Here is a 27,294-nt window from a genome sequence, read left to right on the forward strand (position 1 = left end):
CTATTCTGTTGACAGATAAAACTGGGATCTATCTTCTTTTGTCAAAATTCTGCTTATATGCCTCTTCTCCTTCATTTTTCTCTTTTGATTATATACATATAGGTTTGAGATGAGAAGATCAAGTAACCATTTAAATTACTCAGGAGTGCAACTTCCAAACAATTTTAATCTAATTCATCTATAATGCATAAGCCTTCCATGATTTCATTTCACCATAATTATAATTGCTAAGCAGATCTTTTACAGGCATGCAAAAAGAATTAGAACAGAAAAGAGCAGCACTTCAGTGGGCTAAAGTAGAATTCCTTCACATTGCCCTCTTTTAAATTTTACACTATTTTTTTTTCTACTTAATGTTTCTAAAAATGTTTTATTCTTGACTGTATTCTTTGCTGCTTTATCAACTTATTTTCTGATAAATATTTAACTGTGATCAAAACTGTTGTTTTCAAAATGTAGATTTAAAACAGAAGCCATGAGACAGGACAGACAATACCCCACCAGGAATACTCACTTGACGTAACTTAATAGTCTACAAGTAAGGCTGATTTCTCCAAATCTTTTGATGGAAGCAAAGGACATGGATGAGTGACACCAGTCTTCTCAGCCTATGTACTCTTACTGTAGTTGGCTCTTCAGACAAGCAGATCATTAACCCTCCAGAAAACCAGGTGTGCTTAAATTCCCAGGCCCATCTTAGCTCAACTGTGTGCTATTTTTATCATGTGTGTATAACAAGGTCTTAACAATATTCTTTGCTTATAACCAAGCATGCTACATTAATACCCAATGGAAGGCATAGGATCAAGATCTACTGAAAACAGTGATGATCAAAGAAATCTATTCCAGAAAAGGCTGGCAACAATGGAAATAAGTACAAAACATAAATGTCAGTGTATCCCCCTCCAGAGGCTTCCTGAACATGGATGAATTTAAGTTCCAATTTTTAAGCGAATTTGAATTCAAAATTCAACTAAAACACTTCAGAGACTTAACTAGAACAGTGGCAAAATAGGGGGAGGATTGTAAAGGAAAAGTTTTAAAGGTAGAGAAAGGAGAAAATTATTTCCAGTGGGACTTTTTTAAAGTCACTAATTGATGAGAAACAAGAAAAGGAAATCTGTCCCAGATACCCAGAGCTGCAGAGAGGAGAAAGGGGAGAGCAAGCTCTGGCTGGCAGAAGACATTTCTTCGAGGTACTGGAGAGAAAGCTGCAGTCTCTAAAGGAAGGAGCCTTGCTGTTGCGATGTTGAGCCATGTGTGCTGTAATTTTGAATTGGCAAGTACTGCAAACGGCATCTTGGCATGGTGTCAGCTCGTAGAACATGCATCAGTAAGCCTGAGGGATCCCGTGTAGAGACAAAAGACAAATGCTGTTGCTCAAAGCCTGACCTGATGCCTCCTGCCATTTAAACAACGAACAAACACAGCCAGGAAGCAGAGCATTTTTCCCCCATATTTTTTGACCTCCTGCAAGTGAGAGTTTTAAGTGCTCCTGAATTCCGTCGAGGACCCCGTTTTACCAGCTCCGCAATAACGGGCCGCCTCCTACGGGCGCAGGGCACCCTCCTAAGGTGGGGTGCGCAGCAGCCTCGGGCCTTCCCTCTGCTCGCCGGCTGCCCTGGACCCACACGACTGCTGATGGGTCTCAAGGAGGCACAGCGGGGCTCGGGGGCAGGCTGGCGGGCCCTGCTAAGGGGATACTTTCTCTCTCCCGCCTTCCCTTCCACTCCCACCATCCCCGCCCCTAGCCGCGCAGCCGGGGAAGACAGCGCACCCCAACCTCCAGGCCGCATGCCTGCTCCGCCCTCTAGCGCGCCCAACGGCAGGCACCCCGTCCAGCGCAGCAGGTACGCATGCGCAAATCGCGCTGTGCGGCACGAGCGGGCGGAAGTGGGGTTGTTGACAGCCGTGACGGGCGCTCCTCTCTCAGAGACAGGTATCTTTGGTGCTGTGGCTGCACGGCTGGGAGTGAGGCGCCGTGGGATGCTCTGCCCATTCTCTGGGGCTGAGGGGAGCGAGCGGCCGGGCGGTCCGGCTGTGGAAGAGGGGCTGTCGTAGCTCTGAGACTCCGCCTGGCCGCTGGCCACTGCACGGGAGAGGTAGAGCCCGCGCCCTGGCCTTAAGTGGCTCTGGCGTCTTGCTAGGTTTGCCTTTTCTCTGTGAGACCTGCAGTTACCTTGCGCCGATCTTCTGTCCCTGAGCTGGCCTGGAAGCGGCCTCTGCTGCGGGGATTGAGCCCCAGCTTTGACAAACGCAGTGCTTCTAGGATTAGGAGCTTTTCCTTTTTTCTTTCCTTCATAAGTACTGAGTGTACAGAAAAAAAAAAAAAAATACAAACTTTTGTTGTTAATACGCATGTGCTAATGCATCTAAACTCTTAGTTTTAAAGATCTCAGCTTTTTGTAATTGCTGGGTTGACTCTAGTTGCACTGTTTGTGGCCCTGTCTTCCTGAGGTCTGTTTGTTTTTCAGTGATAGCTGAAGCATTGTTCAGATAATGGCAGTATAATAGGCTGTTTTTCTTGGGTAACATTTGGTTGTGGCCTCTTTTGCACAATATCAGATTAGTAAATTTTAATCTAAAATTAATAAGGGAGATTTTTTTGTTTGGGTTGTCGGTGGTTATTTTTGCGAGGTTTTTTTCTTGGTTTGGGGTTTTGGGGTTTTGTGTTTTTGTTTTTCCTTTGTTTTGTTTTTGCTAGAATTCTAGTTGTATTCTAGTGAAAATAAGTACCAGCTCTGTGGTTAAGAGTAATAGCCTAAGACTTGTTTCCAGAATGTAAGTTCCTGAAGATCTGCAGCAACAGCAAGCTAGATCCTTATAGCTAAGGGAATAAGATGTGTCACAGTGCTGACTTGGTTTCTTCTGTTTTAGTTAGCTGACATGGTCTTTTCTTCTCTTGAGAATTCTCAAAGAAATCACAAGTTACAAAATTCTAGGCTATTAGAAAAATTCTAGACTCTTCCAAACTTTGTTCTTTGTGAATGGTCCTCTGGATTTCTTTAATACTGCTATAAAATGAAAGATTTCTGTTGTGACTGATAGCAGGTTGAGTTTGTGCTAGTCCTGTACTGTTTTGTTCAATGGTATAAGTGTTCATTTTTATAAGAAAATTTCACATAAACTGTGTCATGAGTGTATATCAGTATCTACATAAGTATGCATATTTAAAATGAGGCATTGTCTATTTTGTATGTTTTAATTTTTACATATTTATACCAAATATTGCACTGACTAGTGTTTGTGTTTGCAGGGCCTTCTGATATCTACCGTTTTGACTGACTACATCAATAAGATGCTGATGCTCTTGGCTATTCCTTCATTCTTCCTGAAACTTTGGTGAGGTTTCCTCCTGAGGTCCAGCCAATCCTCTGTTTTATTCTCTGATTTGTAGAATGAGTTTATATGTCTCTCTGCATATAGCATCTGCTTGGATAGATGTGGAATCTCCTCATGCTTCTGACTACTGCACCTTTCTTCTCCCCAGATGCCATTAATTCCCTGTATGTCATTTTCATGTTCCACTGAAGTATTTTTTGGTTGTAGAGAGGGAGTAATCTTTCGAATTTACCTCTCACTTTTTGTGTTTTCTTTACTGTTCTGCCCCAAAGCTAACCTCTCATTAATTCTTAAAGAAAAGTTGTGTTCTAGAGGAGACGACAGTGGAATAGCCCATTTGTCATGTAAGAGGTAGAGTCAGGACTCAGTAGTGAGTATTTTTGTCTTAAGTGTTAAGGCTCAAATGTTGGCTGCATCTGAATAATCCAGGCAAGTTGTTAATTACTTCCTATCCTGTGCACTGGATGGCTGCACTGTGATGATAAACCATAACAGAAGAACAGATCTAACTTTCACTACCTCCTCCATGAAGTTAATGCTGGAGCCCAGATGGAGAATATTAATATGCTTATTTTTCAGTCTTGTTTTTTTCAGGATTAAGGGTTTGAAGTTTTTACAGCGGGCTTCCATTGTCTATGATATTTATATGTTTAGTTTTTGGCAGTGTGAACTAAACATGGTAAAGCTTGTCTTGCATTTTACAGATTAGGGTGCTATTACAGGCCGAGTTTGATTTTTATTTATTTTTTTATTCTTTTAAATATGTCTTGATAATTTTTTTGCTGAAGGAAATAGCAGAATTGTAATGTTTTAGAGAACTAGACATGGATGACCAATATGGTGGACTAATTCAGCAAATAAAGACAATGGGGGTTTGTGATCTCTTTTCCTTGTCCACAAAATGCTTATTTCTTTTGATATGTGAGGAAAAAAACCCAAGATATTAACTCTGACTGTCACCCTATTTTCCTTATATTACTTGTTCCACATCTGTCCTCATATATGAGGTCTATGGAACATCATTCCATTATGAGCAAAATGAGTTTTCTTCTGATTTGTTATCATATGTGAACAGTCAATAGATATTCACGGAATGCTAGTGATTCTTCTTGCTCAAAAGAATTCACTAACTTGTATATTCAAACTGTAGGTGGAGTGATTCCTGGGCCTAACAGGAGGTTTACTTGATCTGCCTGTCATGGCTAATAAAATGTTTTCCACTGCTAGAATGTTCCCTGGGGCTTTAGGTTATTATAAGGCATGTTGGTACCTTTAGTTTAACTTTGACAGTATATAGGAACATTTTTGTATACTGAGCTTGCTACCTACAGCTTTTTATTCTGAAATCCTTTAAAATCTTCATACTGCTTTACTATGCTTATTGCCATACAAAGATTAGCTATTTCGTGTTGCTTGGAGAAGCAGGATGAAGGGGAGAAACAGTGGTGCATTATCTTGATGATAAGAACAAATTTGCCTTTTGTATGTGGCCTATTTTCCTTTGTTCCTGTCTTTTGGTCATGTTGCGCTGCTGTTCATGTCAACAGTTCTGTATTGTTTGTGGATCTGTGGTGATAATTTCACTTGCAACTGCACCTTGTCATTTCTGAATGATTTTCAAAGTGCAGTGAAGAGTGATGCAGCTTATCTGAGAGTTTAAATTCTGGTGGTTTTCCAAACATAATTTAAGATGATAATGATTTTTTTAATTATTATTATTATGAAAGCTTAAAAAGCCTAGAGAAAAAAAGATATGAGGCTATCACAAGACTTAAATGAACATGTGTGGTTTTTTTTTTTTGCAGTGCAAGGCTCCAAAATTGCAGTCTTTAAACCTCTAGTAGAGCCACTGTCTGATTCTGTATGTGCATAAACCTGTGGGTGTATGCTTTGTCTTTAACATTGAAGTTACCAGGCTCTCAGAGCTTGTATCTGGGTTGTACTGTACCTAAAAAGGAAATGGTAATTATTCTATTTTCTGTGTGAACTCTTAAGACTGTGAAACTGAAAGCTTTCTTGTTTCTGTGCACATACCTTAGAGCATACCTAGCTGCCTAGTTCAGGTCTGAGGATGTTTAAACTCTCGAGCTGCAAGTGAGAAGAATAAGGTAAAGTCCTTCAGATATAGGAATTTTTCTCTTGCTTCTGGACATAGAGATAGAGGCATCCTGTGACTGCAGTATTCCGATGGAATGATGTCCTCATTCCAGAATAAAAATAAATAAAAAATAAAATGATGACTTATTTCTGTTGAAGGTTAACCCTTGCTCAAAGTGATTTCTGCTAGGCAATTGTTTTCTGGTGTATTGGTGTTTAAGATGGGTTGGAATACATATTAATGTTCTGTTGGCAATTAAGACAGAACTAGTTGATTGTTCTGCTCTCAGAAACTTGAGGATCTACAAAAAAAAAAGGTAGAAAATCAAGGGTAGGACAGAGCAGCATAAAAAAATTTCAACCCATAACCATCCTCAAATAACTTAAGTAGGTAGCGTAGTTTTCTCTTTAGGGTGCTACACTGCCTTTTTCCCTTTACTGTGTGTGTTGTGTGTCCCTCCTGTTCCAGGAGGGTCCCACAATGCTGTCTATCTTAATTCCAGGCCTTTATTTATTTATTTATTTATTTATTTATTATTTTTTTAGTTCTGTTAAACCAATGGGCCAATGCAAACTTCATGGAGTTCAACAAAGCCAAGTGCAAGGTGTAAATGCTCCATCCCTGGCAGTGTTCAAGGCTAGGTTGGACAGAGCCTTGGGCAACGTGGTCTAATGTGGGGTATCCTTGCCCATGGCAGGGGGGGTTGGAGCTAGGTGATTTTAAGGTCCTTTCCTAGCTGTTCTGTGATTCTATGAATAGCTCTGTTTATGACACAGGCTTCTTGAACAGCAAGCTCAAAAGACTGAAGTGGGAACGTGTGTTACAAAGTCAGCCTTTGTAACACAAGATGTTACATGTCACGCTTACTTTCACTTAGATACTATTCAGGAGAGCTGTGAACACCAAGCACTACACTAAACATATTTTCCTATAGGTTTGGGAAGCCAGTGCTGTATAAGTTTGGTTTTGGAAAATTTACCTTTATGGCTCTTAAGAGCTGGGTACTCACATCTTTGTTTTTCAATTGCAGAGAATGAGAATGTGGGAGTTCCAGTGCTTAGCAGTTAGAATACATGACCTTAGTTTTATATGTACAGAAGCTGAAGATCTATAAAAAAAATAAAAAAATTGTTTTCTAGTTGAATGGTATTTACATAAATGTCAAGTCGTAGGAATATATAGTAAGTAAAGAATATGGGCAGGTCCCACTGCATCAGCCCACATATGGCTCCTTTTTAGAAACTTCCCTTGGTAAACTTGAAGGCACGTGTGGAATATTTGTTCCATTGAAATAAATGGCAAAAGCTCTTTTTAAGTGAAAGCAAAGGAGCTGTGGAATTTGAGGGTAGTCATCAGAGAGAGTTTTAAAACTTCAGTTCGTGTCTTTGCTTTGTTTTAAGTATGATGTTTGCATTGTAACAGAATGCATCTTGCTGTTAGACATCTTTGTGGGAAACCCCCCCAACCAAACAAGAAAGTCTTAATTGCTCAAGTACTGTAACAGAGAGGAGTACGTAAAAGTGTTAATCTGCTGTGTTGTATATCTCCGTAGCTCATTGTGGTGTTGCTGGATGAAGATCAACATTACTGATTAACTTTGAAGTTGACTGATTCTGGGTGGAAAAGATCAGCTTCTTAGCCTGCTAGAATATAATGTCTTTATAAATATATATAGAATAATATATAAAATTATATAGAGAATGTAGAAGAGTCTTTAAACTGATAAGCTTTGTGACACTTCTAGTAGCTCTTTACACTGGAGGCTTTGAAATCCTAGTAAGCTAATGACAAGGCTATTCTGGTTCATGTTTGAAAATGTGGAGATCAAGCCATCATTTTGGCATCAGTTAGTGATATTTTATAGAAATTCTAGCTCCTAATACTTCAGTAGTTAAAGCAGTCAACAGAGACGGAACAGTGTCTGCACCTCTGCATCAGGCTTTTACCTTTCCTTCCGCTCAAGTGGAAACTGAACCCTGCCTGGTGATGTACCTCCCAGCTCTGCATTGTGGTGGGCTGACCACTTACCATCGTAGGCAAAAGACTTGAACTTGGGGAAATTAGATTGATTTGTTGCTGATCAAATCACAGTAGGAATGAGAAATAAGAAAGAATCTCAGGTCACCTCCCCTCCACCTCTCCCATCTTCTTGAGCTTAGCTTAACTCCTTCCTCCTCATGCTCTTTCCCTGCTCCAGCATTTGGTCCCACCCACGACTGACTGTCCTCCACAAACTTCTCTGATGTGGATTCTTCCCACAGGCTGCAGTTCTTCACAAATGGCTCCAAGTGTGGGTCCCTTCCATGGGGTGTCATTGTATCCTAGTGGATATGTTCTAGAGATATACTGGGTTGGTCTGTGATGAAGCTGTCTTTATAGCAGCGTGCATAGTGCTGTGTTTTGGATTTGTGACTAAACCAGGTTTGATGATGCACAAGTAGTTCAGCTGTGGCTGAACAGTGCTTGAGCAGCACCAAGGCTTTCTCCCTCTCAGCAAGTAGGCTGAGAGAGGTTTGGAGGTGATGCAGCTGGGACAGCTGACATGAATTGGCTGTAAGGACATTCCATACCATTGAGTCATGCTCAATAAAAACATGCAACAATGAAAAAACAGGCTTTTTCATTGGGTCTTCCAAGGGAGCCATTGGTTAGAGACCATCAGGGTATTGGTCTGCTTGTGAGAGACTGTGTTTCTGTTTTGTGATGTGTTAAAGTTCCCTGCCCTGCTGTCCATTCCAGATAGTTGTTCTTGTTTCCTTGTTATTGGTTTCCTTTCAGAAAAGTAAAATTCTCCAGGAGACAAAAGACTCTCAAAAGCTTAAGTAATTAGGCTTAAATTTGTTGTTCAATTTAGGTGTAAGCTAACGTACTCTGCATTTGAGACAGACTAACATGGTACACAGATGATTACTGAGATGGAGGTTTGTAACTGTAGCTAATTCTTGTCCAGTTAACCTATATGAATTCTTTCTGTGCATATCCCAGCTAATAAACTTTTTGAATCATCTCTTCTTAGTAGTCAAGATCTTAACAGTACTTGGTAAGATCTTTCTGTTGCTCAAAATCTGTGCAGTAATAGTGATTCCTGGAGCCTCTCGTGTCTTCTGAATGTTGTAAGGCCTCCTAATTTTATGTATACTGGGTTGGATGTTACAAAGAAACAAATTGTATGTTGTCATGGGTTCAAAGCAGTCAAATTGGCTTTAAGGGAAACAGCTGAATATAGAGACTGTTCATCCATGACATGCTGGGGAAGGAGTCATTCAAAGTGCTTGGGTTTTAATATGCCTTTCTGTGTATAAAATGTTCACATTGTATTACCTGTTGAATTCATATATAAAGTAGCACTTTCTTGCCATTTGCAGTGTTATGGAATGCTTGCAAAATAAAGTAATTTGGATGGCTGTCTATTGCTAAGGAAATGTTACTTTCTCTCTTCCTGCTATTGATGGTACTAAGAGGTGAGGCCAGTCCCTCTGACGATTTTGTCTTACATAGCTAAACTTTCTTATTACAAAATAGATAAATACTCTGCTTCTGAGTAAATTGCAACTTCCAATAACTCTTAATTTGAACAATATGAGTAGCTTCAGGAATCTGTTTATTATTTTTGTTTAGATAAAACAGCTATGCCTGTTCAGTTGCTGAAGATCATCAAAGGAAGATCTAAACCTCCGCTACCAAGCCATTTGCAGAAGGAGGATTTGAAACATTTGCAAGAAGGCTTTGATCATACCAACAAATATTTTCAGGTAACATACTAATAAAAAGAATTTTGGTTTACTTTGAAATAGCTACTGGTGTATTTATGAGGGGACTCCATATTTCAGCTCAGTTGGTGACCTGCTGCAGCTGTGTCTCTTTGTGTGCATCTGTTGCATATCTCTAAGTTATGCAGAATTATGACCCTGTTGAACTTTGTTGCATGTTTTTATTGACTTCACTGATTTACTGTTCCACCTCTCCGTTTTACATGGTCAGACTTAAATTTTATGAGAGGTTTTCCTAGTTGCTAAGCTTCTAACCCATTTAAAACCCCATTGCTATGCAGAAAGCTGTGCTGAAAATGGAGGCATTGGGGAAGGTTCAGTGGCATTTTGTTTGAAACAAACAAACAAAAAAGGCAACAAGCATCATTGTCTTTTTAAAGATCAGATTTCAGAGTAATGACTTCTGAAGCAGTTTTCCTTTCTTGTATGAAGCAATTCAGTATATACTTTGGTGGAAGGAGGACTCTGTAGCAACTATCTGCATCAAGATAGAATTATGCTTTATTAGCATTACCAAGTGTGTATTTTTATTTTACAGTAGTCCCAAGTATATTTCAGATTGGAATTACAATCCTAGTGTAGTAATGAAATAGATTTTTTTTTCACATCGTTAAATATGTTGTGTAAAACGGAGTGTTAGTTCTTGAGGGTTTTCTTTTTTAACCTGTTTAACTCTTTATGAATGGTTCTGAAAATCTTTTTAATTCCTGACAGGTAAGTGGCAAGAAGTCAGCATCATCCTGTGCCTGCCTTCAGTCTGTTACAAAAAGAAAAAAAAAGCTGAGGGAAGAAGAGGAAATTCTGTAGAAAACCTTGGGTGGCTTGAATGTTTAAAAGTTGGCACAGATCCTTTAAAAATGAGCTGAACTGGGCTAATGATTTTCTGTATCCAGAAACCCTGTTTGCTTCCCCAGCTGTGTATTCCCAGTTTCAGCTCTGCTTCTTATCTAACCCTGTGATTGAGTCCATTCATTGGAAATATACTGGCAGAAGACTATCCATATTAATAGAGAGAGGGTAGTTTGCTCCTACTCCCACTCTGGGCTGGTTCATTATGGTGTCAAAGAGATGCCAGGAGTAGTGCAATTAGGTAAAGCAAAGGAGCAAAACTGTCCTTTTAGGAAGCAGGCAGCAGTAGAGTGTGATAGGAAGTGATTTGACCAAGAATGATCCAGCCTCCCTTAGGTCTTACAAAGGAACAAATGGAAATATCAATAACTAGTGCTTCTGGTAAATGGGATTTTATTCCTCAGAGTGTAGTTTTCTGTCCCCACTCATCTGCAGGGCGTATAGGCTTTCCTGCTTTTAACAGCTATGTCTGCAAGCACCCCTCACATGGAAGAGCAGGGATTCTTGTTCACAAAGGAAATGTTGAAGCAGACAGAAATGGATTATAAATTAGAAAATCTTTCTGCCAAAATAAATGTTTCCACTAGGAAAGCAGAACAATTGCTACCATTATTAGAACATACATGCAGTGTTACAGTTGATTGCTGAAAGAGGTCTCTTTCTCTGATTTCTGTCCTATGTTAAGAGAACTTCATGCTGCTGCTGATGTGGATTAGTAGGTAGCTAAAAGCTTGGCATAAAACCAGTGCAACTGGAGAGCTAATAAAGCTGGTGCTAATGCACCATTAAATATGTAGAAAAATCCAGTTCTGCAGGCTGAGCTTGAAGTCAACCTTAGAATGCACTGATATTAATTTATCTTATCTGTGGCACAGCACACTGTCACTCTAGACCTGCCAAAAAAGGGATCAGGTTCTGCTTTGAGGAAGGGAAGGGGATGTTTTTTATGAAGTGTGTTCTGGAAAAAAAGCAAAGATCATCCACGATGCTCCTGTCTGGTTTGTGTGCCTCAAGTCCTTATATTCTTCTGAAACTTTTTTGCCTTTCTGGCATCCCTCTGAATAATACAAATTTTAACTTAAGTTTATAGGAATACAGCACAAACAATGTCATACATCCTCAGTCATGGTGTTCGTTAACTGAACCTGATGCCTTTTCGGTTAATTCATTGTTCTCTGGATTTTCCTGTGGCAAAGCTGACCCAAACCTGAAAATCAGCTGTCAAATCAGCTGTTGAAGTTGACTGAGGAAGGAAGCCACTGCAAAGAAGGAGATGGATTTGCTAGAGGAAATGCACATTGTCAGTTTAAATCTAGTGGTATATGGAATTTGGAGGGCTTTGGAAGAAGTTTGTTGATGGGCTTAATAAACAGTGCAGGATTTGTGGGAGAAGAGTGAATTTGAGCAGGTTTTGGTAAGGTAGGATTTGTTGAAGCTTGGAGCCACGAGCTGCAAGCATGTTGAGGAAGAGGTGAGTGGTATTTCCGCTGAGGAAGAGAGCTAGAGCATAGGTGTTTGAGATACAAAGGAAAGTGATGGGGCCAAACTATTTTAATTTGAAAACTCTTTGGAAGATGCCAGAATGTAAAAGAAAAAATACAAAGTAAAAAATGGTCAGAAAACAGTCTATATCTGTGCTGACTGACATTTCTTAAATAAAAACCCCACGAAAATATGTAAATACAGTGTTCCTTAGGTGATTTTGTTTCACTGCAAAGACGTTATTACAAGACAAAGTCTGTAGTTTATTAACCTGTGAGAACAGTTTAAGACAATCTCAGCAAGAACAATTATATATAATACCTGACATTTTAAACAAAGTTGAATTTTGTAAACATGTGGCAAACCTTTCTGTAAGTGTTCATAGACAAATCTCAGAACAGTGTTTTGTGGATGCCGATTCTTAAAATAAGTATTTGACACTTAAATTTCCTTACAAATCGCACTAGACTTCTCTGTGAAAAGTAGGAACTTCCCTGTTAAAAACTTGTCATAGATTTTTGACCTTCATTTTGCTTTTAAATGAAGCATTGCTACTGCATCAAAAGAAATAATATGGTACATGCTAAATCTAAGTAAACATGGCTGGTTTTTTAGCGTAATAAAATTAAAATATACTTTAGGTTGAAAAAGGATATTCTGTGGAGCCTGTTTCTTTATAAAACAGTAAAATAAACTGTTGGATTTGATTTGGATTCTTCCTAGTCAACATGTTGTAGGACTAATTTTACTCTGAAAAGCCTCTACAATAACAATTCACTGCTGCATATTTAGTTTAAGAAGTTGTTACTAACATTTAAGTCAAACTTCCTACTGAATATATGTACTGTAAAATTATGATTTACCTGACTTTCCTCTTAATGTTCCTTTTGTGCGTTTATACAGATTGCTGCTGCAGTCTCTGTATCAGAAACCTTTTATTTCTGGTGCTGTTTATGTAGTTCTCTTAAATACTTTACAGAATCTGTTTTATTTTTTTTTTTTTCTCGTCTTTTTTTTTTTTTTTCCCTTATTGAACCAATTTCTGTGTTTTTATTCCTGAGTGGGATACAGTGTTTTACGTGTCATACTGTGGAGGAGCAAAGTTGTCTGACATTTTGTTGCTGTTGAAGGAAAAGCTCTTTTGATGAGTTACCATATTTCTAACAAAATGTACTTGTTCCAAAGAGGTGTTAATATCACTGAAGGCACTGATCCATGATTTTTGCTTCATTGTAACTTCAACTTCATTATAAAGACAGTGTTTTTACATAATTAATAGAACCTTTGTGTCTTTTAGAGCATTTGTATTACTGACAAATTATATAGGTCACTATAGCTTCAGAACATTACATTACTGTTACCTCAGCTGTACAGGTTTTTATTTTCACAGATTATTTATCCTCATATGCATCTTTTCTACCTTGACTGTGGTTTCATTTTCATATATATGTTGTAGTCCTTTGCCAGTATTTTTTGAGAAATGGCTGTACTTGCTACCTTTCAGGTTTTGTGCTAAACTGTACCCTTTGTGCTATTGTAACCAGTAAAAGGTACTTCCATAGCTACTGTTTCATTGCTTAGTCTAAGCTTATCATCTAATCAGCAACATCTAAGTAATACAGACATGTAATATTTCATTTGTTAAATACCAAGAATATTGCTCTTCAGTGCTGTCTTTAGCAGGTTTTAGGTGGGGTTTTTTAACTTTTTTTTTTTGGAATTCAGATGGTAACTTTCACTTATTTCTATTCCACCTTTTTAGCTTGCAGGTATTTCAGCTGTTATCAGTCTTTCAGTAACTTAGAGGTACATAGTCTTAGTTCATAACACTTGTATTTTATTTTATTTTTAACTTTTTAGGGAATAGTTATTCTTTCCTACCCGGTAACAAAACTCAGAGATGGGACAGACTTTTTCAAGGTCGTTCTTCAAGGTACTGCATTTAAGTATACGGTTTAAATTTGTTTTATTAAACTTCTTGACACCTTTGTGACATATGCTCTTACATCACTAGTACCTGCTTTTTAGTATTCAGTAAAATGTTATATTTAAAATACTCTCAAAAAATTTTTGTTCTCTACAAAAATAGATTATGTTAAATTTATGTTGTGTAAGTTAATGGAAGCAATACAGTCTTCATATATCGGTAGACTTCTTGTTGCAGAATTTTAATGTACTGTTCTGAAAGTGCATTAGCTATATGTGCAGATTTAGTAGTGTATTTTTAAATTGCTTATCATAAGGAAGGACTAAGAAAAATGAACACTTAATAGTTACCATATACCATCTATACTTATATATAGTATATACACAGTATATACTATGTAAGTGCACATTTAATATAGGTCAGTAAGTTGATACTTGTATTTCATTCTGTTTCAATCTAAGCAGTAAAAAATGGAATTTCACCTGATTACTTGGGTATTAAATATCAGTAGACACATTAACACGTTGAAAGACTTAAGTTGTTCATCATGTAATCAATGATACTAAAAAATAATATATCTCTTAAGTCCAAAGCTCATCACCATCTCCAGCCAGGAAAGAGGAGGATGTCATTAGTCAGCAGCCTGTGTTGGATTCAAGGGACTTTCCACATCTTTCCGTTTCCTTCTCAACTCCCTCTTTACACTGGTTAGGGAATCATCACTTGCTCTCTCTGAGCCTTTCTGATTCTACACATTCTGTGGCTGTGACTGAATAGCAGGCTGGGGGTGCAGATCGGACCTGGTGATACAACTTATGACTGGTGTTAGTGGAGGCAAATGAGGCTGATGGGACCAGAGTCAGTTTCCTGGATGGTTTCAGGATTCCCAGAGAGGGACCTAAAACTTCCGTGAATCTTGCTGTTTGGAAAGGCCAAGAGTTTCTGTACGTTTTCCACAGCCCAAAAAATTTAAAATCGTCTAAATCATTTGTATTATTGCTGAAACAGTAAAAGGTAGAAAACTCTTTTAGCAATATAATTTCTGCATCAGTCTTGCTGTAAGGCTGTTTATTGATATGTTTATAGCCTGGAGTATCTCCAGTTTATATAGTTCTACAATATGATCTGTGTCAAAGTGGAAATCTTTGTACTTTCTTCTTAATGTACACTGGTGTAGAATTTTTTTCCCCTTTTAAATGGTCCTCTTAGAATCATAGAATCATAGAATAGTTAGGGCTGGAAAGGACCTTAAGATCATCTAGTTCCAACCCCTTGCCATGGGCAGGGACACCTCATACTAAACCATGTCAACCAAGGCTTCATCCTTGAACACTGCCAGGGATGGAGCATTCACAACCTCCCTGGGCAGCCCATTCCAGTGCCTCACCACCCTAACAGTAAAGAATTTCCTCTTTATATCCAATCTAAACTTCCCCTTATGTTTTAACTCATTACCCCTTGTCCTGTCACTACAGTCCCTAATGGAGAGTCCATCCCCAGCATCCCTATGAGGAATGTTCTGCTTGACATATATATAGTTAGCACATAAAAGAAGTTGTATAGCTATTTGAAATGATTTTGTATATTAATTTGAATGAAAAGTGCTGGACTGTAGGTTCATTTTTTTTTCTTTTGTAAATCACTTATCATTACTGTTTTGTTTTGGAGAAGGTATGGTGATGGCAATCACTTCTGGATTTTTTTCTTTTCTGTAGATACGGATAACTCATGTTCACGGATCAACAGCATCAATATTTTAATATATGGAAAAATGGCAGAGGATTGTGCACAAGTTGTACTCCCTGGGGTAAAATATATATATTTTTTTCTTATTTTTGGATTTTTTTTCACAGATGTATGTTGACTTCTTGTTTTTGTATAGATCAGTTCAAATATATAAATATGAACTAGAGGAAAACCCCCAAAGTACTTGTTTATGTAAATTACTTCTAACATTAATGTTGAAATGAAGCAATTCTTTTTGTCAGTGCTGTTTACCTAGCAAGTAAAGGATCATGAATATGGATGATAGAGAAGTCATCCCAAAAACATGAATAGCCGTGTTGTTCCTTCTCCTGAGAGTCTTCTGATTCTATAACAATAATAATCAGGGAAAATACTGTCTTTCCTTTATTTCTCACTTATTTTGAATGAGGAGAGTGGGATTTCTTCTTGCTGTTTAAAAATGTTGGTCAAATCCTAGTGCTTATATGTATGCAATGTAGTAGTCTTCCTTTGACACGAATATTCACCAATAAACATAAAATCTCAAAGTGCTGTGCAAATTCTGTAATTTTTTGGCATGTTTAGCAACTGCAAGTTACAATCTGCCAAAGCTGACTATGAATTTGCAAGAAATCTGAGAATATACCTGTTCTTTACACGTGTAAAACTAGACTTTGAAGTTAGTGGATTTTTTCCTCCTTGAAATTGCACAGTCCTTTCACAGATATTTTTGAATGTCAAAAATAACATCACTAGTCAAAATTACATCACTAGTAATCACCACTGATCTAATACTATTAACAAAAACCATTTCCATTAATTATCAACCTGTGTAAAGGCTTGAGTCTGTGTAATTCTAAAGTTCCTCTGGCACAGGAGAACAAGACGAAGTCATCTGTACAGAGCTCCAATCCTGACTCAGCAGCCAAGTCCCAGCATCTTGTGCAGCCTGCAATCTAATCAAATGCTGAAATGGGAATAACATATAGCAGGGCATAGCTTTTTAGCTGAAGGTTGATTCCACTGTTGAAGGAACACGAGTAGCATCAGTACAGTGAAAGGAAAGACACATGCTAATGCCTGGTTTCTGCAAAATAGCTGAGTTTCCTGAAGCCTGTGTTTGAGTGTGTTTTTGTCTGGAAAGAATGAGATGTATGTTAGCAGGGCGGTGTGTTCCACTTGTAAGGAATATTGAGTTGTGTAATTGTTTTGTCCTATTTTAACTTACTAGCTCTGAGTATGGCTTACACTTATCTGACTAACATATTATATTTTAATCAAAACATATATTGTGTTCCTATTTATGACACTACCTGAAAATCACCATGCCCAAAGCAGATTTATTACGTATTAAACTGACTGATTAAATTTCTTTTCTGCAGTATTTTCTTTTTTCCAAAACCCTTTAATAGCTAAATACATCACTGTCACTTAAGCTAACAGCATTTCTTTTTCTTGTACAGAACACAAAGGTTTTGGATTTTGAATCATTTAGAGTAGCATTGTCAGATTACTGAAATAGCAAAAAGGAGCCATCGTAGCATAATATTTGGCCAACACTGTCAACTTTAATCAGAAGACTCTTTGTGATCAAATTAACACATGAGCAGAGTCCTTCAGTAAAAGCTTATGGAAGAGCTTTTGTTAGAAGTCATCTAGAAATTGAGTCTAATATGCTTATTGGAATGGGTCATACTGGTACAGCCCTGCTGTACTGTTCTGGTACCAAATGAGTTGATATAAAGGAGCTTTACATTGCATCTGAGTTCCCAGCACTTTGATCACATACCGTTCTTACCATCTCTGTCTTCTAAATATATTTTCTATCTTCTCTCCCCTCCCCCCTTTTTTTTTCTTTTTTTAAATTGGTTGCTACTAAAAGGTGAGCTGCTGCAGGCATTGAATGATTTACTCCTTAAGTCATTATTTTCTTGTTCACTTCGTAGTATCTGAGGAACTTTATACCAAAGTGAAAGTGCAGGTGTAAATGAAATTGCTTCTTGCCCTGGAATCTTAGGAGTGATGCCAGAAATGTCTTGTTTGCTAGCAGAAACCTACCTATTGATTGACATGCTTGGCCCTTAAGGAAGAAATTGGAAGATGGTGATCCAGCCAAACCAGAAAATAACTACAAGGAGAGTCTCTTCAAAGTGCAGCTATGGCTCAGGAAATAAGCTCTGAGAAAAGAATGTTTGTTACTGCTGATCCAATGTGTGATTCCTTCTCTAGCTTAGCTAAACTTACCCAGATAGGAGTATATTTGAAGGGGAATGATTCTTTTGCTTTATTTGCCATGACTCTTCCCATCTAGCCATTGTCAAAATTAGCAGTCAGTTGCAGTAACATCAAGAGTGTGAAAATTTTAGCAGAATTTGAAAAAAAAAAACCCACAACACTATTTTCTGGCATTGTCTGAAAAAGATGAATTCTGCTGGTAGAAGAACTAAATAAAAAAACTTCAAGGCAGTGTTTAAAATTTGTTCAGCATTTTTGTTTCTTGAATGTCTTAAGACTTTAGGGGGAAATTTCACATTGCTAGAGTACGTGATACAGCCTGTGTAATCATCTGTTTTATCACCCTGTCCCCATAGGACACCGTTGTAGTTGCAGGATTTAAGTTGGCAAAATCGCCTACAGCACGAGAGGATGGTAGACATGGTTGCCACCTGGAGGTGTCTGAAGAATCTGGATCAGCCATTTATGTACGTGGGTACCAAACTTTTTTTTACCTTTTTTTCGTGCAAATAGGAACATAAACGTTTTGCATTACAGTAGGAAAAAAAAAAATCTATTAGAATTTGAAATGCTACAGATTATTTCAGGATGTTCATCATGAAACAACTGGGACATATTGTGGGTGCATCCAATTTTATAATTACCCTAACCATGCAAGATCTAAATTGTCTTAGGGCTTCCCAGGTAAGTTTCTACTTGTTGAGTTCAGAAAATTGACCTTAGTTGGCTTATAGATAGATCCCTAGAGCTGTTTAAGCCATTCTCATGCACAATACGCTGCAACAATGCAGGCAAGGTAGAGGGTGCAAGAATGGTCTTAGGTCTGTCATGAGTTTGTACTGCTTTAATTCTCATTGTTACTCCTTGCCTTTGAAATACAGGGATTCCTAGATTCTTTTTTTTTTAAAAAGGAAAATTACACCTCTTTTTTTTTAGGAGAAAAATAGTTCTTTTGTACTATTCTTATATCAGTACTGTTCATCTTAAATGCTTCCATCTGTTGAGATATGGGAGTGGAGATACCCTGTTCTGCTTCTGTGCCTGTGATAATGAATCAGCAGTGCATGTTTGTTGTGGCTACTGTGTCTTTGCTTCAAGAGACGTTTCCTACCCTTTTTAAGTCTAATCATTAGTATTTTAAAAGTTACAGGACTTAAAAAAATCACAGAAGCTTAAATACCAAAGGATTTAGGATATTATTCTACATTTGGAAACCTGTAGTGGAGGGAAAGAGGTGTGGAATGGTAATAGAGTTGCAACAACTTTGTTGAACACTTAAGTGGGCTTAAACACTTCATATGTCTTACGAAAATTATCCCAACAGCTAAGGACATCTGGTGAGAAAGTGTTGCACAATTTTGATCACTGTAATTGTCTAATGCTGTTAAAAAGAAGGGTGATAGCACTGAACTGAGCTCTTGGTGACAGTCCTGTGAACTCCATTCTGTAGTCAGTGAAAAAGAATAGGCACCTTCACTGGAGAGCAATACGGCTTTATGGTGATTCCTTTGGGCCTATCCATCAGATTTTGAAACAAATTTAGAAATAATTATGAAAACTTAAACACAGAAATCTCATATAAAAATTCTTATTAACATAAATCCTGTGCTCATATCAAGGTTTGAACTTATGTTTGTGTAATTGTTGTCTGGCAGTTTTACACTTAAGAAAATACATTTTTTGGTTCAGAAAGGAATTTTTTTACCTCTACAGATAATTAAAGCTTGGAATGCAGCTCAATGAGAAACGAAATTAATTCATATTGTAATGCAGACTGTTTCATGACATTGTCTGTTGATTATGTAAAGGTAGAGAAAATATGTCATTGAAGATACTGGATAGTAAAGCTATGCCCTGAGTCTGAGTGAATGTGTCTAAATGCACCTGAATTTTGGCACAACTTGAGTATTGGCAGCACATCTTCACAAACAATCCGAAGGAAGATGTGCAGCTCACTGAATGTCTAGGTTGTGCTGAGGAGGCGGAGGAGGTGTCTTGTCTCATCACTGACCACAGAATGGAACCTATGGCACTTAATTTACTGACACACTCATTGAATGTTTAAAATTAGTATGAATTGTCTGAATTTTTGCATGATTTACTTTCTCAATTATAACTGTTCACTCAGCTATTTAAAATAAATAAATGAAAGTAAAACTTACTTCAGAAATGCAGTTGAATGTGAAGAGCAAAACCGTATCCCTAGCAGGCAACATGCAGCTGTGAGTGGGACCCTGCTTCAAGCAGACAGACAGCAGTGTTGCGTCAGGGTGTCATCTGAGCCCAGTGTTTTTCATTATAGGGTGGTTAGGTGTTAGTATTGTCAAATCATCACAATAGGGTCCTTAAAAGACCTTACACTGAAGATAAGTCTGGCTTACAAGTATGGCTCTAGAAGCTTAGGAACCACCTTTAAATAGAAAATAGAATTTATCACATTCTGGTGAATTTGCCTTAACCTTCTTCTTTTTCTTTTTCTTTTTTTTTTAATATATATATTTTTTCCCCCAAAGGAGGGTAATGAGTCACTAAAAGTAGATCTAATGCTCTAAGCATTGACATGTACAGAACCTAAATCCATTTAAGTTCTCTGTTAAGCAAGTACAGTTTTAAATTTGTGGCCTCTGACTTTCAGATGCTGACTCTTTAATGTGACCTGACCTATATTCAACTAAGTACATTTCTGCTTTAGAAAGCATATGTTGCTTAAAGTAGCTTTGTTTGAGTGTAATTGGAGTAAATGTTTTCTTTTTTTCATTATAAAAACATATTACTAGTTTCATAGGTGATTCACACAGCAAAACTCTCTGTACTGCTGCTTTGTGTTTGCCTTAGCATTATATTTGCTGTAGAGTTATCAAATATTGTTACGTTTCCAATGCCTTCAATTTTTTAATCAGAGAGTTTGCTATTTTTTCTCCTCAGATTTACAATAGACAAACAACAACTGCTGCTTCAAAAACTGCACTGGTGGTAAGTTTATATTCAGGATGTTTTTAAACCATGTGAGGCTAACTGCATATAAATGAGAATGTAAAATTCTTTTTCTTTCCTGTTTTGTTTTTTTTTTTTTTTTACTCCGTACTCTCATCCCAGCAGTCATTTGTTTAGCTTTTAATTTTGCAAATAAAGTGCCTGGAAAAAAGAATAAAGTGTGAAAAAGTAGTACTTTTTCTATACTTACAGGTTCTCTCTATCTCAGAATGGTTTGCATGTTCGTTTAGGAATATCTAAACTAGAAAGGTAACCATTCTAAGAAAGATTGTATGCTTGTGCTTTAAAAAAATGGAAATATAAATCTTCCTTTGATTTAAAATCAGAATTCAGGTGCTGGTCTTAACAGTACTTTTGATTACCATTTGGAACAAACCTTTATATGTCTAAATAAAGATTCAACAGAAAATGGTGTATTAAAGTGTATTAAAGGCATAGGAATTAGTGTATGGAATTTTATTGTTTGTTCAGTAATGACAGTGACAGCTTGGATTTGAGTTAATTTTATAAAGAGTTTTCAATCAGGTTGGCAGAACTCGTATTCTTAAAAGACAAGGTAATCAGCATATAATGTAACCTTAAGATGTCAGGAAAGCAGTCCTTAAACAATAGAAGGTAGTCTTTAATTTCTTTAATCCAACAAGTGTGCTATTTTAATAGGAAGACTTACCCAGTGACTGAGGGAGATACTTCCCACCACAAGACAATGATTCTGTGCAGTGACACTGCCAATAAGGATTACAAAATTATTTATGTGCATTAAAAAGCCCTTTGAATGGACATGTTAAAACCTATCTATAAAAAATTTCCATCCATATTATTCACCTGTTTCATGTACTGAAACTAGTTAACTGATTAGTTTATTGTAAGGAAGATGCAATCTCAAAAGGAAATGGTAATAAGTCTGGATTTTTTTGTGCTTTATTGCCTGTAAATATATTTATGTTCAGAGAGTCTAAGTAAGATAGAAAGAAATAACTTCTTTTTTTTTAAGTATGATCAGATAAAGCATATCTGAGGGTGGGTGGTATTAAAAGACAAAATTCTGGGGGAGAAGGTTTGAATAATATTTTCTTTTGTTCCCTAATTGTATCACACCTTTCCAGTCTGTTGCACCCAAATATGTGTACACTCCTCTGAATCATCTTAAACATGGAACCGTAGTGAATTTGTATGGCATTGTGAAATTCTTCAAGCCTCCATATATAAGCAAAGGAACTGGTATGTACTATATACAAAAGATTTAAAATCTCCTCTAAACAGAACTATTCTTACTATGTTTATTATAAATAAACCAGAACAAATTGAGGTGATCCTTTAGTCATGGCTCTCAGCTAACATCCAGGAAACAGAGCAACAAATAGGTAAGGGGTATCGAAGTTTGTTTAGGCACACTGGTGGAGATAGCAAATGAAGAAAGTATTTATCAAGCTAATACTGTCAGTACAAAGCAGGGAAAAGGACCTGTGCAAAAAAAAAAAAAAAAAAGGTGCAAAATCTCTGCACCTGTCCTGTGGGAAAGGATTGTTGTGTAACTAAGTGCAATTCTTCCTTGAGATTTTGACAGGATGTGCTATGGTAGCCTATAAATGTGCTGCCAGCATATTTGTTAATGTAGAAGCAGTACAACTGAATCATTTTTCTCTCTGTGAACACTTACTGATTGTACGAGTTTTGCTAGAAGACTATACTATTTCACTAGGTGCTTAGTAAGTACACAGCTAGTTGATATCCCTGATGAATTTGATTAAGCAGTAGAATTTCTTACTCAGATTCAGAATTAATCAAAATATTTTCTGTTTATTGTAAAGTTACTGTGCATTTTAATGTGCTGGTTTGGTTTTGTTTGGGTTTTTTTGTTTTTTTATCGTGATGGTAACTGTTGGTTTTTATGGTCTAAATTACTTATGCAAATTTCTTGAATGTCAATAGCCATGAATTTGGCTTCTAAATGCAGAAATTTAAGAAGTGAGCATGAAAAACTCAGAAACCTAGAATGAGGTTTGCTTACAGTTAGGTAGCTTGAAATGTAAGTGAAATAGCTGACAGCTGTGCAAACATGGTGGTACACCCCAAAAAATTTCCAAGTCCCACTAAGGTTCAGCTAATAACTTCAACTTTGGCGATGAAGCCATCTTCAGCCTTGGTTTTGAGTCAGTTTACAGTGTATGAATTGGAGGAACATCTCGGAGGGCAGTGCAAATGTGTGTGTGCTGGTTTCAGTATGTTCAACTGAACTATATTGATAGTCTGCATTGTGAGCATGCTTAATGGCTTCCCTTTGATGCAGTAGTATTCTAGATGAACAGATATACTGCTATGAAAGATCATTTTGATAGGAAATATTTGCTCTCACTTGTAGCTGAAGTCTGGCTTTGCTGTACCTGTATCTCAAGTGTGGACAAACATCCACAGAAAAGGCAAGACAGATATGTGCAGCTCTCTGGGCTATGGTACACCAAGTGTCAGGTGACATAAAGGCAGCATTCAGAGTTGTTATGCAGAGCAACATAGGATTTTTCAATAATGTATTCGATTAACTGGATCCACAAGCTAATGAATAGCTTTTGGAAATTCATCAGCATTTGTACATAGTGTTGACCCTGTCACCAGAAGAAACATGTACCCAATCCACTTGGACTCAGTGCTCTGGTGTCTGCAGCAGGGCAGTTCTGTGCTTTCGATGCAGTTTGTTGTCAAAATGTGTCCCCTTTCGTGTTTATCATAGATGATAAGGCTTGCCCCTAGAAAACCTTTCTGCTCTACATTCTTACTCAGTGTTGAGAGGGCAGTAGTGTTTCCCAGAATAACTCTGAAACATAAACAGTATTCTGAAGAATATGGAATCATCTAATTAAAACATTAACATTTAAAAATAGATGTCATTAAGTTGAGAACCGAGCCAGTAACGATCCATCTGTTTTTATAGCAAATACAGTGCATATTTGGGGTTATTTTTTACTCTTGAGATTTAAAGTGAATATTACAATATTTTACGTAGTCACTGATACATTAGGCTTTTGTTAAACAATGTATTGCAAATCTTTAAGTACAAATTCCAAGTATTTTACATTATGAATGTTACAATACAACAGATATTCCTAGATGTAGTTGAGGAATAATGGTAAGTGAAAATATGTGCAGGAACTCAATGCATTTAGATTGGAAACAGAAGTATGTTCTGGCATCTAATTAGAAATACAAACATTCATAAAATACTAAAAGAAGTGTGTGAATGTTTGCTACATGTACAGCAAATCGAGTCATGCTCTTAGCTTAGAAGTAATAGTAATAAGAGTACTTAATATTTGAAAACTATTGATTAAAACAAAGACAGAGGCATCTCTTTTGAAGGTCAGAGATAGATACCCAGATAGGTGTGAAAGGGTGATGTTAGGTTGCTAGGGGCTTGAGGAAAAGGATTTGAGGCTGTGGGGCATGAAAAAGGATCAAAAAGGGGAAAGCAAGGCATGCTAGGTGTCTGTGCTCCAGCTAGGTGGGTGTTCCAGCTGGCTCCAACTGATCCACTGCAGGGCATGGATGAGACCCTGGAACAAGGTGTTGGTGCCTTTGAGAAAGGGCAAAACACTGCATGGCAGTGAGAAGTGAGGGAAAACGTGAAAGGAACAGCCCAGTGACACCAAAGCTGGAGAAGAAGGGGAGAAGTTGCAGCCATGCAGAAGCAAAGATTCCCCTGCAGCCTGCAGAGGAGAACTCAGATGAGCGAATTTATCTACACTGCAACTTCTGCAAAAAAAGTGTGAGAAGTAAGGTATAGGAGGGAAGAGGAGCTGTTGTGGACTGACCATAACCCTACATTCCCTTTTTCTCCTGTACCACCTGGGGGAAGAAGAGATGTAGGATGTGAAGAACTGAAGTCTAGCCTGGGAAAAAGAAATGGGGGGAATACGTATTTTAATCTTTGTTTCTCACCATTTTTATTGGCAACTAGTTAAATCAATGTTCCCCAAGTCAAGTCTGTCCTGCCCATGGTGGAAACCTGTCTTTATCTCAACCCATGAACTTTTCCATCTTGTTTTCTCCACCTGTCCTGTTGAGGAGGTGGATTGAGAGAGCATCTGGATGGGCACCAGGCAGCCAGACAAGGTCAACCCAGCACACATGCTGGGACTCTCTGGATATTTCAGGCTTTCTGTTCTTTGGGTTACAGTAAAATAAGGATAAATCTTATGAAGGAATCTTGAGAAACAAGTAACTTGTGAAGATATGATTGTTAGTGGAATTAAAAATTTCTTTACCTTAAGAAGAACAATAATAACAGACAGTCTTTATGTCTTCTCAAATGGAATAACCAAAAACTTTACAAAACCCTTCCTTTGGGTGAGAGGTTTCATCACAGATATTTTTTCCTGCCTGATGTGCCACTAAAATTTGTAAAAGACTTCATTGTAAAGGTGCAAGTATAGTCTAGACATATGTACACAGTAGAGATAAGTATTTTGTTTTTAACGTAAAATATTGGTAAATTATTTCAATATTAAGTTACTCTATTTGGTCTTTTCTGCAGGCTGTCAAGCAGCACATCTGTCACTGTAGTAAGCTTCTCAAAATTTTCATTTTGTGGTGATGTCTAGTGATCGCTTGCTTATGTTAGATCTGTTCAAATGCTGTCAGTCTTACAATAGTTAGTATATAATATATACATTTATTTACTTAAGAATTTGAGCTGTCACTGATAATTCCCAGCCTACAATTCTAAAAATCTCTTAGCTGTGTTTATAAGGTCCTGAAAAGATTAGCTTTATCTACAGTAATTCAGGATATTGCCAGTGGTGAAGAGGAGTACTTTCCTCTTGAAAAATATTGCAGGTTTAAAACTTGGGCTTAAAAGGAAAGAAGTGAACAAAACCCCATTTTTAAAGTTGTTTTGTTTTTTTTCCTTTGTTCACATTGCTGACAATAAGAAGGGTAAGAAGAAAATAAATCAAATGTAGAAAGTACTAGTTTTACTCTTTGAGTAAATCATGGAAGAGCAGTTCCTGAAGGATCATGTGGTCTAGATCTGTCATTTGTCCAGCTGCTTTAACAAGACTCTGGGGACACAAGGACTTTGAACATCTTACTTAGAGAAGCACTGATTGCTGGAAATTAGTAAGACAGCCATTCTTTCCATATGAGTAGAAACAATAAAGTTAAATGTACTGATTTTCAAGGTAATATGTCTCTGAAACAGCTAGGACAGATTTTTGCAACTGAGTTATTTGACAAGTTAATTGCTTCAGTTTCATAAGTAGTAGAAATTTAATAGGGAAAATGATTTACTTAACAACTAGTTCTTGCCTAGATGTCATTAATAACTATATATCTTTCTAATATATCTATGTATTTTCAGTTGGTAGCATTAAAAAAAGCTAACACAACAGAATCAGTGGAGATCAAGGACACAATTTCAAAAGTTTCTTATTTATGAAGGTAGTTGTGATTTTACTTTATTGCAAAAATTTGGGGTTTTTGAATTATTCACTACTCAGTTAAATATTTCAGAGTTGGATTTGGCTGGTTTTGTGGGGTTTCTGCCTTCTCCCCCCCCCCCCCCCGATCCAGAATTACATCTTCTTGAGAGGGTGCAAAATGTTCAGTGATTGTTCTGAATTGTCAGGGCATGAAATGTCTCTTGTCAGAAAATTCTGTAGTCTCCTTACGTATGGCACAATCTTGTGCTAATGCATTCTCTTTCTGACTCTCTGTTAATAGAATCATATAGCTTTAAAATGACACCTGCTGGAAGCATGGGAGGAGAGTCACTGTACTTAATCCATGTGGGCCTTTATTCCCTAGATAGACATGCACCTAGATATGAAATATTGCTTTTTCTTACATATATTAAAGCTTAAGGCTGAAGTTCTGCACTGTGTTCCCACTGAAAGCAAGTGGGACCTAATTAAAGCCTTGTCGGTTTATGTAATCTGTAATTAAATATTCATCATTTCGATTACTATTATTGCTTTAGACAAAACTTAAGACACTGATGGATGAAATAAATTTTCAGTATGATAATAAATTACCATGTATTACAGAGAAACTTATTTTAACTGAGCATGCTTCAGCTGCTGTTGTGGTTTAAGCCCAGCCGGCAACCAAGAACCACGCAGCCACTCGCTCATTCCCCCCGCCTTTCTCTTCCTGCTCCCGGAGGGATGGGGAGAGGAATGGAAAGAATGTAACTCCCACAGGTTGAGATAAGAACAGTCCAGTAACTAAGGTATAACACAAACCACTACTGCTACCACCAGTAATAATAATGATAAAGGAAATAAAAAGGGAAGAGAATATAACCGCTCACCACCTGCCAACCGATACCTAGCCCCACTGAGCAGTAATCTAGCCCTTCTGGGTAACTGCCCCCAGTTTATATAGTGGGCATGACGTGCTGTGGTATGGAATACCTCTTTAGCTAGTTTGGGTCACGTGTCCTGTCTCTGCTTCCTCCTGGCTTCCCCTCCCTGGCAGATCATGAGACTCGGAAAGTCCTTGGTCGGAGTAAACATTAGTGAGCAAGAACTAAAAACATCGGTGTTATCAGCATTGTTCCCAGGCTGCAAGTCAAAAACACAGTTCTGTACCAGCTATTAAGAAGGAGAAAAATGACTGCTACTACTGAACCCAGGACAGCTGCTCAGTTTAGTTTGGAATGCCTATACATAAGAATTTTATGTGTTCTAAAAACTGTCCAAGGACATGCTTCATGTCCTGCTTGGTACAACAGACAGATGGGTTTCTGTCTTCTGGAAGGTCGGTTGGAAGTGTTCGAAATTATGTTCTAGCTTTCCTTCCCAAACAGTTTAAAAGTCTTAGGTATTTTAAATTTTGAAACAAAGGTGATTCTCTCCTTTCACCCCTCTCAAGGACAT

General features: G+C 37.5%; 1 protein-coding gene across 3 annotated transcripts in view; it reads left to right on the plus strand.

The window, feature by feature from the left end:
- Positions 1-2,713: 2,713 nt before the first annotated feature.
- POT1 (protection of telomeres 1) overlaps positions 2,714-27,294 on the plus strand; it is a 66,778-nt gene continuing 42,197 nt past the window's right edge. Inside the window, exons 1-7 of one of the 3 annotated variants that reach the window (XM_061467553.1) lie at positions 2,714-3,342; positions 9,059-9,192; positions 13,402-13,474; positions 15,184-15,275; positions 17,785-17,895; positions 20,354-20,401; positions 21,529-21,643. In XM_061467553.1, coding sequence (XP_061323537.1) covers positions 9,070-9,192; positions 13,402-13,474; positions 15,184-15,275; positions 17,785-17,895; positions 20,354-20,401; positions 21,529-21,643 — 562 coding nt within the window. In that variant the 5' untranslated portion in view covers positions 2,714-3,342; positions 9,059-9,069. Of the gene's footprint in view, positions 3,343-9,058; positions 9,193-13,401; positions 13,475-15,183; positions 15,276-17,784; positions 17,896-20,353; positions 20,402-21,528; positions 21,644-27,294 lie in introns of those variants that run through there. The other 2 variants (XM_061467554.1, XM_061467555.1) reach the window with 2 other exon arrangements.

This window comes from Pezoporus flaviventris, unplaced genomic scaffold (genome assembly GCF_033815535.1).
Source record: "Pezoporus flaviventris isolate CSIRO_AGI_PZ_B2104156 unplaced genomic scaffold, CSIRO_AGI_Pfla_v1 ptg000045l, whole genome shotgun sequence".
Taxonomy (NCBI): Eukaryota; Metazoa; Chordata; class Aves; order Psittaciformes; family Psittacidae; genus Pezoporus; species Pezoporus flaviventris.